Source organism: Amphiura filiformis, chromosome 3, assembly GCF_039555335.1.
Source record: "Amphiura filiformis chromosome 3, Afil_fr2py, whole genome shotgun sequence".
Lineage (NCBI taxonomy): Eukaryota > Metazoa > Echinodermata > Ophiuroidea > Amphilepidida > Amphiuridae > Amphiura > Amphiura filiformis.
The window spans coordinates 22,247,070-22,263,623 of NC_092630.1; the positions used below are offsets into that span (position 1 = coordinate 22,247,070).

At 37.6% G+C, this 16,554-nt stretch overlaps 2 protein-coding genes across 2 annotated transcripts; both read left to right on the top strand.

Annotated features, from left to right (window-relative positions):
• Positions 1 to 934: 934 nt before the first annotated feature.
• On the top strand, positions 935 to 6,472 carry LOC140148218 (PI-PLC X domain-containing protein 3-like). Its single transcript, XM_072170086.1, is given in 4 exon segments — positions 935 to 1,030; positions 4,285 to 4,486; positions 4,668 to 4,867; positions 4,870 to 6,472. Coding segments are annotated over 3 exon segments (987 nt in total). The 5' UTR covers positions 935 to 1,030; positions 4,285 to 4,338; the 3' UTR covers positions 5,509 to 6,472.
• An 8,640-nt stretch (positions 6,473 to 15,112) lies between these two features.
• On the top strand, positions 15,113 to 16,266 carry LOC140147116 (PI-PLC X domain-containing protein 3-like). Its single transcript, XM_072168893.1, has 2 exons — positions 15,113 to 15,248; positions 15,409 to 16,266. Exons 1-2 carry the CDS (start codon positions 15,113 to 15,115, stop codon positions 16,245 to 16,247), a joined length of 975 nt encoding a protein of 324 aa, XP_072024994.1. The 3' UTR covers positions 16,248 to 16,266.
• Positions 16,267 to 16,554: the final 288 nt, after the last annotated feature.

Below are 16,554 nucleotides of genomic sequence, written 5' to 3' on the forward strand. Positions count from 1 at the left end.
TAAGGGGAAGACTTCAAAAGATGAAGCTCTTGGAGCTAAGAAGCGGAATTTTACGTACATATGGGTTTTTTCCTCAAAAGTGTGTGTGTGGGGACAAACGGGGGGGCAAGGAAAAATGGGGGGGGACAATTTTGATGGCAAAATGTACACGCCAGTTTTTGAAAATGCGCAATTTGCACACTTTTATCCAAAATGTGTAATTTTTCTCCCCCCCCCAAAAAAAAATTTACTTTTTTTTCTTCTATATTTTGGGTTAAAAATTTTTGCAACGATAGTAGGCCTATCCATTTTAACATAAATTGTGTTGAGGGTCATTATGGATTCTTTGTTGTGAAAACTTCAGGTTTTTGGAAAATGACTAGTATTTGAAAAATGGTTATGGCTTTTGGGGGAAATCTTTTTGTGGTCATCAGACCTATGCGGTAATCATACCCAAAATGTGCAAATTTCACCACGTTTTTTTGTGCATTGCGTACTCTCCTTGTCCTTACATTAATAATGCTGTAGGCCCTATTATTGTTTTAATGGAAATCTGTATTTGGGAACGTAAGGGATTTGTCAGATTTTATGCAAAACTGAGCATTCGATTTGTACCCTATAGGGTATCCGTGTTCTATAAGCTGCATATCCTATCAACGACTCCCAGGCAACGACTGCTATAGGGGGGGGGGGCTACCTTGTTCAGGAGTTTTTAGGACTTTCAAAAGAAGTACCTGCATGTGCAACCAATTGACTCATGACTGTTTCAAACTAACCCGCCAAAATCATGCAGGTAACTCCGAGGTCGTGCACTGAATTGGTTTAAATGGGGAATACTACGGGAACCAGCGCCTTTTGTTAGAAGTCACACATGAGTGAAGTGGATAACCTCTATAAAATATAATAATTTCCTCTAGCCTAGGGATTTTATACGTCACTTTCAGGTCACTCTGAAGAGAATCATGACGATACTTCTGGCAACACTGTAAACAAAAATCATGACTTGACAACTGGTGCAGCGATGGATCACTGAGCTCAGCCCTGGAATTTTGTAAGTTTGTTTGTTTGTTTGAATGTTTGCTAACACTAATGACTTGCAATCTCATCTGTGAAAAAAAAAAATCATACATTGTACATACCAAAATGCACAACTTCAAGACAATTATATAAAGTACTTTAACTTAAGCTTACCGGTACCTCATGCAGTAGTAGTACTGTAGGTATACTAGGTGAATTCAAATTTGACATCAAATTGCATCGTTTTATATATCAAATTAAAGCCCTTGAGTAAACTAAGCCAAAACTGAAAACCTTTTTTTCATAGCACTTTCCGTAGCAAAGTTACATCTTGTCAAAGATTGACTTTCATCAAAAAGATTCAGCTAGCAAAATTCCCTAAAACGGCATTTCGGGGGTGTTTCTAGATCTTAGTCTAATGGCGATAGCAGCTTTTTAATGGAACTGCTATCAAAATACCTCTAAAATTCCATGTGCGACTTGATTATCACCATAAAAAACCATATATGTGGGTCAACCGTCAAGTGAAGTAGAAAACATATTTATGTAGGTTTCCTTCACCCACCTATTCTCGAAAAAATTCAAATTTCTATGTAAATATGCATTGTGTTGGGGCCCCGTCTCGGCGAATTCGCTGACTAGTAAATGTGTTAACTAAGGTTTGCCTAGGTTACCTAAGTACTGTACTAGTCACCCCCAGTATTGGGTAGTACAAGTAGGAATCCCAGGCAAACCTTAGTTAACACATTTGCTAGTCAGTCAAATTCGCCGACAATGTCAATGCATATTTACATAGAAATTTAAAACAACTGGCCGAAGAAAGAAACCTACATAAATATGCTTTCTATACTTCACTTGACCCAAATATATGATTTTTTATGGTGATAAGACAGACGCACATGGAATTTTAGAGGGATTTTGATAGCAGTTCCATTAAAAAAAGCTGCTATCGCCATGAGACTAAGATCTAGAAACACCCCAAATGCCGCTTTTGGGGAATTTTGCTAGCTGAATCTTTTTGATGAAAGTCAATCTTTGACAAGATGTAACTTTGCTACGGAAAGTGCTATGAAAAAAAGGTTTTCAGTTTTGGCTTTGTTTACTCAAGAGCTTTAATTTGATATATAAAATGATGCAGTTTGATGGCAAATTTGAATTCACCTAGCATACCTAGTACAAGGAACTTATACGATGTCCTCATTCACAAACTGATACTATCTGTCCATCGTATAAGACTGTTACCGTACGGCAATGTGGTGAAGGAATATTACACAGTCAAGAATAGGCTCCATCATTTTTTTATTATGATCCTCCCAGTCTCCCGAAACATCAAAACATCAAAAGCGTTGCACTATACTTACTTAAGGGGGTACTACACCCCTGTCCAATTTTGTGCCTATTTTTGCTTTTTTCTCAAAAATTATAGCGCATTGGTTACAGGTAAGATATGTATATTATAGGGGCAAGGACTACAACTACTGCAATGGAAATTTTATTTCAGCACAGACAACAGTTGTGGAGTTACAGTCAAAATGAGGAAAACCAGTATTTGATCAATAAATCAATAACTACTTGCCTTGAGTTGCTGAATTTTCAGTGCAGTGGTTGTAGTCCTTGCCCCTATAATATACATATCTTACTTCTCATCAATGCGCTATAATTTTTGAGAAAAATGCAAAAATAGGCACAAAATTGGCCAGGGGTGTAGTACCCCCTTAAGACTGTCCTTTTTCACATAACGCAGACAAAGTAGGGCCAACTTGCCTAGAAATGGTCAAATTTTGGCAAGAAATATCTCTGTGTAATCCTATGTAAGTCCCATATCACATCGTTATCGGCGATCGAGGTTTTTTTTCTTTCTGAAGTTTGGTTGGTACCCACCAGCGTCATGCATGTGACGTGACACAGCTAAAATAATCGACCGGGAATCGGGGATCGTTAAAACATCAACAAATTTCAAAACACAGAAAGCAGTTAACTTAATGGCGAGCGGTCTGAATTTTGAGCCATACAAGTTTACGTGGTGAACTACAGTAAGGGGGTAAAATTTCTGAACGGCCTGCCAAAAATCGCTTGCCCCCCCCATCAGCCTGCCAAATAGCGCCCCCTCCCCCTCGGCCCACCAAAAAATGTTTGCCCCCTCCCCCTTGAACATGCCAAATTTTGGGGATCCCAGTTTGTAAACCTTTAAATTAATGATGTTGCGAGCGCAGCGAGCAGGAAAATTTGCATATTTATTGTTAATGCATTTCCGTACTGTGTGTTTTCCCAAGCCTTTATTTAAGAGTGTTTAATTAAAAAGGTGCCTCATGAATGTGTGCCAAACATGCAAAATCGCTTGTCCCCCCACGCTGCTTGCCAAAAGATGCTTGCCCCCCTTTCGCTCGCCAAAAAGTCAAACAAAAACTTACCCAGTCATATCACTTTTAGTTGCCAAATATTAATATAACTCCAAATTGATTGGACATGACATTCATTGCATTGAATTCTATTTCCTCAATTTCAAACTTAAATCCGGGCTTAAATCAAGGAAAAAGGGGCTTTATGTATTGCAATATATAACATGAAAATCACAACAACAAATTTACAGGTCATACCTGGTCATGGCATTAGGCCACTTAGTTGAGGTAATTGATTGTCCTGGCTCATTGATTTTCTGTTATTGTGTTGTAAAGTTGATTGCATAACATTAAGTTTATCAATTGATATTCTTTGTATTTGAGTTGTCAAGTGTTGTTATTACTTCCGTCAAATAAAAGTAAACAGATTGGTAGAGTTTAAACCTATACACACAACTAAAATTGTTCACTTACGTGAGCTTTCGACACGACGACTCTGTGTCTTTTTCAAACTGATGGTGAAAGTAAACAGTATAAAAATGTCAACAAAACATGCTGCTGCAGAACTCTATGCTTGTATGTGTGTGTCTGAGAGCCGATGACACACATTTGACATTTTATTGCAACGGATGGTTATTTATATATTTTCTGTTAATTTTCAAATTTGGATGAAAGTTTTGAGTCAACTGTATCTTTTGTTGCCTATTTTGAACAGTCTAAAATTTTGTTGAAGTGCAATTTTAGCAACATTTTTGATACTGTGTTTACATCTGAACTTCTAAAGGTCTCTAACCTCTAATGTAAAGCTATTGGTGAGCAAATTTGTGGCTAGACTTCTCGAGCAAAAATGGACTAGTTTATACAACATGTACTATTAAAACAATCAGTCATTTTAGTCCACTGTACAATGATACAAGAAACATTACTGTATTGTTATTGTGTGTTGCAGGTGTTCTTTAATACCAAGATATTCAAGGAAATAAGCCAAATAAGCTAGATAACCATGGCAGATGGCGGAGATCGACATGATGCTGATGATGTGGGACTGAAGGAAGAATCAATTCAAGCAAAAACCGGTGATTTCTCCAACTGGATGAGCAAGTTGCCTCCAAGACTGTGCTGTGAACCGCTAAAGAATATTGCCATTCCAGGTTGGTTTTAGAAGTTGAATTCAATTCAGTTCAATTCTATTCATTTCAATTCAGGGTATCAATTTCATCCTGCAAATTCAAAGCACAAAAAAAAGTCACCTGGAGCAATTCCGTTGCAAGCTAAGATTGTTTAGTATTGATGTCTGAAATTGGTTTTATGTTCTTCTTTGTTTTTTAATAGGATCACATGACTCCTTCAGTTTCTACCTGGATGATACCTCAGAGGTTGCTGCTGGTTCCCCAGACACAGTACGGAATTTGGTGTCAGTCTTTGGAGCAACTGCCAAGAAAATAGTGCACAACTGGTCTGTAACACAGAGTTTAACTTTCAAAGAGCAGTTGGATCATGGAATCCGATACCTGGATCTGCGCATGTCTCCACCAGAGCACACACCTCGGATTTGTTCTTCGTTCATGGTTTGTTTGGAAACACAGTAGAATCTGGGTTGAGAGAAATCAATGAGTGGTTAGATGCTCACCCAAAAGAAGTAGTCCTGATTGATTTTAATCACTTTTATGACATGAGTGCTGAAGACCATCAGATACTTGTCCTGCAGATTCAACAGATATTTGGTGACAAAGTATGCCCTCTTATGGACATTGATAAATCAGCTCTAAATGTTCTATGGGACAACAAGTGGCAAGTGATAGTATTTTATTGCCATGACGATACCACCATTGATAAGACACAACTTTGGCCAAGTAATTGCATACAATCGATATGGCCAAACACAACAGAAGCCCCTAAAATGGTGAACAGATTAGAAGCATACCTAACACGAGGAAGACCAAATGACAAGTTCTATGTTAGTCAGGGAGTTCTGACCCCAACTGGGACCACCATATTACAGCGTATTAGTAGTAACTTGAAAGATGTCTGTGCACCAGTAGCAATGAAGAACTTACTTTTTTTTCTCAAGAATAAATCTATAGGACCCAAAGGTATCAATATTGTTATAGCTGATTTCGTAGAGTTAGATGATTTTGTATCCAAGGTGCTGGCACTTAATCCTTCTGAATGAGATATCATTATATTTATCACTGTGTTAGCAAATCTGGCCTCCTATAAAGTAAACTGTGGTATATCTACATATTTTGATTTATAATATGGTGGAATGATGCAATGAAATGTGTTCTTTCCAATGAACCAAAATCCAAAAAGTTTCATAAAACCTTCGACAAAGGCAAAAAATATTGAAGTTTTTCTTTTGATATAAAAAATTGGTGCAACTGCTGCAGTAGAGAGGGGTGGTGTCTGAGAAGGATGTACCCCAGGCCCCATGAGGAGGTGGATTTCTTTTCTTCAAAATGAACCCCCAATTGAAGCCATTTGGTGCCCCATTTTTATAAAGTGCAAGTTTAATGGTTGACTATTATATTAATTGTTTTGATGTTCAAGAAAGCATAATAATTTAGTGAGATTAAGTGTAAAGCTGAATATTTTGATTGCTTGCGGTGAGAGAAGCAAAATGTGTGAGGGTTGACCACCAGGATACACTGTGTTTTTACTTAGAAAGGCAGAAATACACAAGTGTTTTCCCCATCATAGTTTCTCTTCTTTACATTTTTACATGTATATAACATAGATCAAATTAATGATTAAAAATTTTAATACTTGCCTTATAAACTTTCTGTATAATAAGAGCATTATGCAACTCATGTTTGTATTATTAAATTATTTATTTATTATTGTGATTTAAAAAATTATTTATGCAAGAAATATATAAATTTGTGTTTTGTGACCAAATAGAGCTATATATGTAAATGTAGTACAACTATCAAAGGTAGATTAGCAATTTATGCATTATAAGACTACAGTGAAGACTTCAGATGCAAAACGCGATATACGCCATTTTCAAACTTTATACTTTAAAGCCACTAACATCTACCCTATAATAATGCTAGCTTTAAATTGACACCCATGGATGTTTAAAAAAATCCAATGTATGTTTTTTAACAATGATCAAACACAGAAAATATATACACAACACAGAAAATATATACACAGCACATATTGTCTGTTATTAATTATATTGCCTATGTCTCACATTGAGAAAAATGAATGTATCGTTATTTGCAACTCTTTCAAGTATTCTTACAGAAACAGTATGTACCAAAACTGATAACAGCACCATTGCAGCAATTCATTTCGATGAATCCCATAAGCCTTTGTTAGTCGACCTGATATGTCGTCATTTGATGCCACGCTAATCCGTACATCGTTACTGCGCACTTCACGGCTTTGAAATGCGCAGTAGCGATGTTCACTAAACAATGTGTGCATTGGCGTGATGTCAAATGACGACATCTCAGGTCTACTCACAAAGACTCATGGGATTTACCGAAAAGGTCAACTGATCCTTTGCAAGGATCAACCATGTTGGTACGAAAACAAGGTTCTCCTCAATAGTCACAAGACTTACTATTTGGAGAGTAGTTTGCATCCTGCATCTACAGGTCTGCTTTAGCCACTGAAGAGATTTATCCACTTGACTTGGTTTTCCCCTTCATGTTCAGAAGGAGTCATCTGCCACAACTGTTTTACATTGATTTGGCATTTTCACAATGACTAGGAATAAAAATGTGTGTGCAGTGGTATATACAAACATGTGTGCATGCAGTGACGTACCAGGAAAAATTTCCAAGGGAGGTTGGCAAAATTGGAAAATTATCTGACTCACCAATTTTTTAAATATTTAATGCTGAAATGAGCCAAAATGAGGCCAAAAAAAATCCACATCAATAATGTTTGTCAATTTTGTTATGGTATTTTGAGGTTACGCCACTGTGTGTGTGTGGCATAAATAATAGGTATTCATAATTTCCTCTCTAAATGGTATTGCCAAATGATACCACTGAAATCCATGTTAAATAAAGCCATTATGTACGATCTTCTAAAATGAAGTTGTTTATTTTTGGCATAATGTTTACACATGTCCTAACTTACGCTTCACTTTGAATCAGCAAAATTGGTTGTGTTTTAAATTCTAAGGTATTTCTTTTGTTAGTATAAAAGAGAGGGATGGCCTATCTGCCGTGTCCTAGCATGACATCAGTCAATGTGAGACATTATAAATGTGAGGATCACAAAGTATGTTTTATAAAAATATAATAAATGAAGAAATGAAGTTTAAACATTTTACTCAGTATGTTCATAATAAGCAATCATTGGGTTTATGGTAGATTTCTTGCACAAAATAAGTGCAAGAATTTGGAATTAAAAAAGATAAGGATAGTACACCCCAAGAAGTTTATGTCCTCAACAATCAACATATTATTTGTTATTACTCTTAATTTTGCTGGATGGTAAAATCAATAAATATTGAAAGGCAGCTGTCTTTTGTCATTTGTGTTTTTTTTTTTATAACAGTTTACACAGCTTACCAATACCAATGAAGTAAACATCTCAAAAAAAGTAACTAACCCCCCTTAAAATGAAAAAAAAAAAAAAAGGGGCTATTGTATTACAAATCTGTAAAATGCGTTGGAAGCAGAATTTATTTCTGCGCATTTTGACACCTCATTTGATACGATAGCCCAGAAAACAATAAAACAGCGCCAATTTAATGCAGTGAGGTCCATATTTGAAAGTTGCACTTACATACAATACAAAAACACTCAGATATCATTACACAGATTTCCTTCCATTATATACTGAATACAAAATCAATACAATTTACTGCAACTTTCAAATCTTGGGTTACATTGATTTAAATGTTTGCTGTGACGTCAATATTTAGTCAATTGCTACAAACGAGGTGTCAAAATGTGCGGAAATAAATTCTGCTTCCAACGCATTTTACAGCTTTGGAATACTATCTCCCGTTTTTGAATAATGGTCATTATGGGGTAGTTACTTTTTTTGAGATTTTTGGCACTCGTACACCTGGATCAAATATGATCGGAATTAATAACCATTGGAAGTAATGAAAGACAAAGATATCTAACATTAATTTGGTGCCTAAATATAATTGGGATTTGGATTGATGCATCAGTCAAATCCTGTGTGATTTTGTTCAAAGAGTTGGTATCATAATTTTTTTTAAGTAGGAAAGACTATTTGGAAAAAATGTACTCTGCTCAGATCACATTTCAAAATAGCTATATACTTTTTTAAACGTCACACCAAAATATTCGTCATGTTATACAGATTTAAAAAAAGTATAGTGTTGACCTACCTGCAATTTGCCCTTTTCGAGTTACAAGCAAGAAAGCCAATGGTCACATTTCTGAGCTTTTCTGGTATACAGGAGTCCTATCCTATCCTATCCTAGAGAATTGACAAAGGTGCCCGATTTTATTTAGTTTTTGGCCAAAAGGCGGTTACAACGATTTTCTATACATACGACTTTCTTGCACTAACAATAACATGTAGAGCCCTGGTGGATTTGAAAAAAAAAAGTTGTATATACCACACACGACTTTCGTTGACTTAAAGCCATATTATAACATTTGCTGAGGAGAACGCCCTCAAAAAATTTTTAAATTCTGGTTTTTACACGATTGTAATGTACTTTAGTCAATAAAGATACTCTGCAAAAATCAAGACTTTAGGTGTTGTAGTTTTGTCAAAATCTGAGATTTTGAATAAAACGATGGAACCGGCGTTTTATTATTACGATGGAAATATTAGTCGAACACGTATGCACAGTACGTACACGGCGTGCATAATACACATACACACACACCCGATGATCGTACCGTATAACAACCGCGGGAGTAACATGCTTGGACGCTAGTAGTAAATTCCAATTTTCTATGCTTTACCTCACTTGTTCGGCTCAAAATTAAAAGGGACATATCTGACAGTAAAAGCTAACATTTTATGGAAAATAAATACTAATCTATTTTTACAGAAATGTTATAATATGGCTTTAACCAGGAAAATCCGATTGCACATATGACATTTTATTAATTAAATTAATAATTAATTGGTATCTTTTTTAAAACTCGCATTTACTTATATTTTAATAATCCACCAAAAACTCAATTTCCGCCAAATTAACGCATACAATATTTCACTATTATCCGACGAACCACCCGCTTATCTCTGGCAGTTCTGAAAAAAAACCCAGAAGAAGCAACTGAAGTTCAACATCTCAAGGCTGTTGAACAAAGACAAACGTGCAAGCTTCAATGCTACCATCGGCGGCAAATTCAACATCCATGCAGAATTGGACGAGGCCAGTTTCACTGATACTGTGGGGATGACAGCAGCAAGAGAACATCTCGGATACTGGAGGGAAACAGCAAGATTGGAACTGAAATTATAGATAAAGAGAGAGAGAGAGCCAATCACTTGGCAGTGACTACCGGGTCGGGACTACCGTGAACTCAACAGGCAAACAAGAGCAAGCCATTAAAGGAATGACAAGAAAGCCTGGTACAGTAGATTGCTGATGACCTTGATTCTGCTGCCAGAAGCAATAACATGAGAGAGGTACACAAATCCTGCTGGAAACATTACAGATAAGAGATAGTAGGACCATCATAAATGAAGCTGCACGTCTCCAGAGATGGGCTGCATACTTTGAAGGTCTGCTCAATGCTGAAGAACCTGAAGAAACCATAGATTTATCCATCTTCACCAATACAGAAGAATTAACCAACAACAAGGAGCCATGTCAGTATAGGGAGGAGTTCTATTAATAAAGCCATCGGTCGTCTAAAACGTTAAACAAATCTCTAGGTGTAGACAAAATCAGTCCCGAAATCCTAAAGGATGGTGGAGATGTACGTCATCTGAGAATGGTTGCTCCTTTTAATGCCAGTATGTATGGAAGAATGCGGTTACACCAGCATAGTGGGGAAAAGGCATAATACTACCCTTGCTAAAGAAGGGAGACCTCTCCTACTGTAACAACCGAGGCATCACCCTCATTGACATCGCTGGGAAAGTCTACTTCACCATTCAGTAGTGGACCAGTAGTGGACCTGAAAATGAGAAACAACAAGACAGGCTGCAGAAAAGGCTGTTCTTGTCAACACCAACCAGATCATTGAGAAGTGCTTGGACCAACAGCTACCATGCCTCATTAACTTCTTCATTGACTTCAAGGCCGCCTTTGACTCTGTGCACAGGCCCTCTGGGAAATCCTCCGCATCTACGTAATCTCTTCCAAGATAATCAACATCATAAGGAATTCATATCGGGACACAAACTGTGCAGTGAAAGCAGAGGGCTCCCTTTCTAGATAATTCAAGATAATCACTGGAGTCCGACAGGGTGATATCTGGTCTCCATTACTCTTTGACTTGGCCATTGACTTCATCATGAAGAAGACTGTTGATGAAAACAACAGAGGATTAATCTTACTGGCAACATGCCAAGGAGGAGCTTAAGATATACCCAGAAGAAAAAATACCAAATGTAGCTGATTTGGATTATGCTAATGATATAGCTCTGTTTGAAGCGACTGACGCCAAGATGGCAGAGACAACCGACGCCTCCCGTGTTACTGCTGGTAAACTAGGACTGAAGATGAGATATCCACGGCCGATCCAGTGTTACAAGACCAGCTGTCCCTAGGCAATGAAGGTCTCGTTCAAGCAATAGACCATTTCAAATATTTTGGTGCTTACGGGTCATTAATGTAAAAGAGCTGAATTGGCAGAGCCACACGAGCCTTTAGAGAGCTGGACAAGGTGTGAAAGGATCGTAACATCAACCTGAAGACCAAGATGAAGTTCTGCGATGCTTTTGACATGCGCTGTCCGTGCAAAATTCTTTGGGTGGTATGGTCACAACATATATCAAATATGTATATGAACTAAAGATCACACCCTAAGAGGCTCTACCTTTGGAAGCCAACTCATGGGAGACGCAAACCTGGCTGGTCATCCAAAGATTTCATGGAGAGATGTCATCCATAGAGTAATCTCAAGGTTCGACTTCGGGTGGACTGTAGGAGACCTGGCGTTGAAGCTTAGCTTCAACGTCTTCAAGAAATAATCTCCTCTTGGTTTCCTTGGTAACAATGCTTCTTTTATTGTAGGATACTTTTTACATCCTCCGGGTCTCCTTGTATTCCCGTTTTGTGCATTATGGTTTTATGTACAGGCCCCTGGTAACTTTACGAGGGTCATTTAAAACCTCATGACTCGGAGTCCAGAGTTTTACAGTGCGGTAGATTAATGTCGATATATTATCTACCTTTAAAAAAAATTATACTTGTAGCCTATGACTTCATAAACTGGTTCTATTTTGGAAAATCGCGTTCCATTTGGCAAGTTTGCGCAAAAGCAGGCAACCAGCTTATTTTTGTACTGAAGACCCTTACAATGACCACACGATCGTTCAAGGGGAAACATAATTTTATTCCAACAACACTTTCAAGCATGTCAACTTATTTGTCATTTAGTTTCATAACTTGGTAAGTACCTATTAGGCTATTAAGCGCAAAAATGCGATCCTTTGCGATTTTTTGCGATCCTTAAGACCTCTTAAACAGTTAGTTAAGACCATACAATACAAAATGAAAAAATATGTAGGACCTATTGTATAATAAAATACCTTGACCTTTTTGACAAGCTTTATATTAGAAGTAATGAACTTATTCACTGTATGAACGGTTGTCAAGCAACGATTATCAATTTTGTTTCAAGTGTTTACTAAAACTGACAACAAAAGGCATCGTTTCGTCACAGAAGGAAAAGGTTGGTTAGCAATATAATTACTATCGGTTTGGTTCAGTGAGTTTGGCTGATACGCTATGTATTTATACAGACTATTTATTGTATATCGTGTGACACAATCTTTGTAAGTACTAGTCTATAGATTTTTTAAATCCTTAATTTACCTCATTCTTCAGGTTCTATCCTCTATCTATAGTTTAAACTTGATCGCTATTGTTTCTTTGTAGCCTGCGACCCGGGCCTGCGACCCCGGGCCTGCGACCCAGGCTGCGTGGCAACCTTGAACAATTTTGTTTTTGATCGCTATTCCCTCATTCTTCAGGCCCTGACTTCTATTGGGGGCTAATTCATAGTGTAAGCTTGATCACTATTGTTTCTTTGTAACCCTGTGGGGCAACCGTGAGCAATATTGTTTTTTGAGCGCTATTGTTTTTTCACTAACGCGTAGAAAGAAGAAGGAAGGGCCCGGGGAATCGGATTAAGGTTACTAATATTTTCGTAAGCGCTGCAGCTTAGTTCTTTCATGTCATGATTATCGAACTTATACCGGGCTACGCGGATCAAATTTGCGGCCTGCGGGAGTGTGTGAGTTTAATTTTGTTTATACCATTACTCTATTGTGTCTTGCAGGTAAGCAAATGGTAAGCTTAATATTAAGGATATTCTAAGAAAATAAGATAACCATGGCAGATGGTGGAGATCGACATGATGCTGATGATGTGGGACTGAATGAAGATTCAATTCAAGTAGAAACCGTTGATTTCTCAAACTGGATGAGCAAGTTGCCTCCAAGGCTGTGCTGTGAATCTCTTAAGAATATAGCCATTCCAGGTTGGTTTTAGATGTTGAATTTAAATGGCATTCATGAGGCAATGAACTAATAGCAGCTGACCTAAAGTGCGTTTCATTTACTGATTTTTATCAATGCACGGACACGAATTCGCCCTTTAATTTTTTCACCAGAACTTCAAGTCAGTTCAACCCCACTCTTGTATCACCAAGCTTATTTTAGATGTATGCCCACCAACAAAACTTTTTAGTACAGTTTTTGAACAGAAAGTTCATCTACTTATTAATGGACCTTGAAGTTGAAATTGCGAAATTACCGAAAATGGAGAGAGGCTTGCCGATATTCGTCAACTTAAATGCTTTTCAAAAAAAGCCATAAGTGACTGTGACTCAATACTGTGTTAAAAATAAGCATCTTTTGTGAATAATTACAATGACACGATCCAGTGATGCCCTACACCAGGGGTGGCTGTCTTGATTTGGACTTGAGGGCCACATTGCGAAGTTAGCCATCTTTTGTACCTATCACTCTCTTTTCCGACAATCTTCGCGTCCTCCCAATTAATCACATGATTATTATCCACAACATGGTCAGTTATTGCGGACTTATGGATGGTTTTCCTTCCTGGAACAGTCCTGATGAATATATTCAAGGGAGTTTTAATTGCCTACTTACCTACCTATCCTCTTCTTCGGGCCATGTGGCCCATAAGGCTGCAAGTCTCCTGCTCTAGCCGTCCTTGTCTCTCTATTGGCTTCGTTCCATAACCTCCACCTCAGATTCTTCCTTTCTCTTTCCACTGTGCGCCCAAATTTCCTTCTGCTTTCTGAAGCCCAGGAAAGTGCTGTCACGCAGTACTAATCCTGCCATTCATCCTTGGCACATGGCCAATCTCATTTTCACCTCCTTTTTACTTCTTCACTTGTCCTGTTCATCTTGGTTTTGTTCTGTAGGTCGTTGTTTGATATGATCTTCCATATTTTAAAATTGGAAACTTCCGTATAGCAATACGGACATTACCAGAGATTGAAACAGTTTCAGTTTGGTTCCTAAAGCTTGGTTGCATTCCAAATTTGTTTAAAACTTCATGAATGATCCCACTGCTTTGCAAATTCTGTTCATGTCTTCCCTCCCTCTTCCTTAGTTGCTAACATTGGCACCTAGGTATGTATACTTCTCTACCTCGTTCAGCTTAGACTATCCTGTTCCCGGTTCCTAATTTTAGACCGGTTCTTGCTGCAAATTCACTTAGCTTTGTTGTCTTATCCTATATACATGTGTTGAATGTTAGATGACACTAGGGCTCTATCATCTGCAAAGTCCAATACCTGTAATTTTGTCATAAATTTCCACAGGATTCCTGTGTTATTCCCTTCTGTTGCATGTTTCATTATCTAGTCCGCCACAATTAAGAAAATAGAGGCATACATCCTTGCTTCACACCAGTTTTCACCTTAAACTATTGTGACTCCTCTCGATCTCCATCTATAACACTGCATCCTCGCTACATTTGTACAAGATCTGGACCATTCTTATTATCTTGGATGGAATTCTGTAGCTAGACATAATAAGCCACAGGCTTTCTCTATGTACGGAGTCAAACGCTTTCTCAAAGTCCACAAATGTAATATATAAGATTGACTGCCATTCGATAACTTGCTCAATTATATTCCGCAAAACAAAATTTTGGCTCTACTGTACTTCTTCCACTTCGAAATCCAGCCATTTAGTCTCTCAACTTGTTGTCTCCTCCATCTCTAATTCTGTGAGTTCACCTTTCTATGTATTTCTTTCTTTTTCAGATTGTGCTAAAGAGGCCAGCTATCCAGTCTAGAGTTGTGTCTTTGTCTATTTTCGAAATTCTGCCGTAATTGCATCGTTGCCACCACATTTTCCATTCTTCATCTTTCTAATTGCTGCTCTAATCTCTGTGTGGCTATCACTGATGTCCTCAATTACCGGTACTTAGTCATTATTGTCACTTAATTCCTCTAATAATTGGGTTGCTTGGTAGTGGTCTATTTAGAACTTCTTCAAAATGTTCTCTTGCCATCTTGTTCTTCTTGCGGATTCTTCTGTTAATATTTCCCAGATTTGTCCTTCACAGCATTGTTTGTTCTGCCTTTATCACTGCTTAAAAGTCTTTGTAATGTCATATAACCTCCTCATTCTCCTATTTCCCTCTGCTTGTTCTGCCTGAGATGCGAGATCATCAGCCCATTTCTGCTCCTGGTTTTTGCTTGTCCCTTCAAGTAAAAACCGTTGATTTCTCCAACTGGATGAGCAAGTTGCCTCCAAGGCTGTGCTATGAACCGCTAAAGAATATTGCCATTGCAGGTTGGTTTTAGTATGTTGAATTCAAATCAGTTCAATTCTATTCAATTCAATTCAGAGTATCAATTTCACCCTGCAAGATCAACAAAAAGTCACATGGAGGAATTCTGTTGCAAGCTAAGATGAAATTGATTTTTTTATGTTCTTCTTTGTTTGTTAACAGGATCACATGACTCCTTCAGTTTCTACCTGGATCATACATCAGAGGTTGCTTCTGGTCCCCCAGGTACAGTACGGAATTTGGTCTCAGTCTTTGGAGCAACTGCCAAGAAAATAATGTACAACTGGTCTGTAACACAGAGTTTGACTTTCAAAGAGCAGTTGGATCATGGAATCCGATACCTGGATCTACGTGTCTCCGCTAGAGCACACACCTCGGATTTGTTCTTCGTTCATGGTTTGTTTGGAAACACAGTAGAATCTGGCTTGAGAGACATTAATGAGTGGCTAGATGCTCACCCAAAAGAGGTAGTCCTGGTCGATTTTAATCACTTTTACGACATGAATGCTGAAGACCATCAGATACTTGTCCTGCAGATTCAACAGATATTTGATGACAAAGTATGCCCTCTTATGGACATTGATAAATCAGCTCTAAATGTTCTATGGGACAACAAGTGGCAAGTGATTGTATTTTATTGCCATGAAGATACCACCATTGATAAGGCACAACTTTGGCCTAGTAATTGTATAAAATCGATATGGCCAAACACTACAGAAGCATCTAAAATGGTGGACATATTAGAAACATACCTTACTCGAGGAAGACCAAATGACAAGTTTTATGTTAGTCAAGGAGTTCTGACTTCCAATGGGACCTTCATATTACAGCATATTGATAGTAGCTTGAAAAATGACTGTGCACCAGAAGCAATGAAGAACCTACTTTTATTTCTCAAGAATAAATCTATTGGACCCAAAGGTATCAATATTGTTATAGCTGATTTCATAGAGTTAGATGATTTTGTATCTAAGGTGCTGGCACTTAATCCTTCTGAATGAGATATCAATATTTATCACTGTGTTAGCAAATCTGTCAAAATAGTAATAATTATGTGCTTTATCTATATATTTTGACTTATATGGTGGTATAGAATAAAATACGTTCTCGCCGATGGAAATTTGAGCTCCAAAATAAAATAGAAATTGTTATTTTTTTCTCAGTTCGTTTAAATTAATATGTGGATTCATATGTACTAGGGTGGGCAACTTTTGATTTAAAAAAAACCCAGAGGTTTTTTTTCTTCTAATATAAAATAAAATGCATTTTGGTGCAGCTGCTGTTGTGCAGTGCATTGCCCACCTAGTC

What these genes read in the sequence shown, in the direction of transcription:
- LOC140147116 (XM_072168893.1), top strand. Translation starts at nt 15,113, where the DNA reads ATGCGAGATCATCAGCCCATTTCTGCTCCTGGTTTTTGCTTGTCCCTT. An exon ending in AAAGAATATTGCCATTGCAG is followed by an intron (nt 15,249 to 15,408) that starts GTTGGTTTTAGT and finishes GTTTGTTAACAG; the next exon opens with GATCACATGACTCCTTCAGT.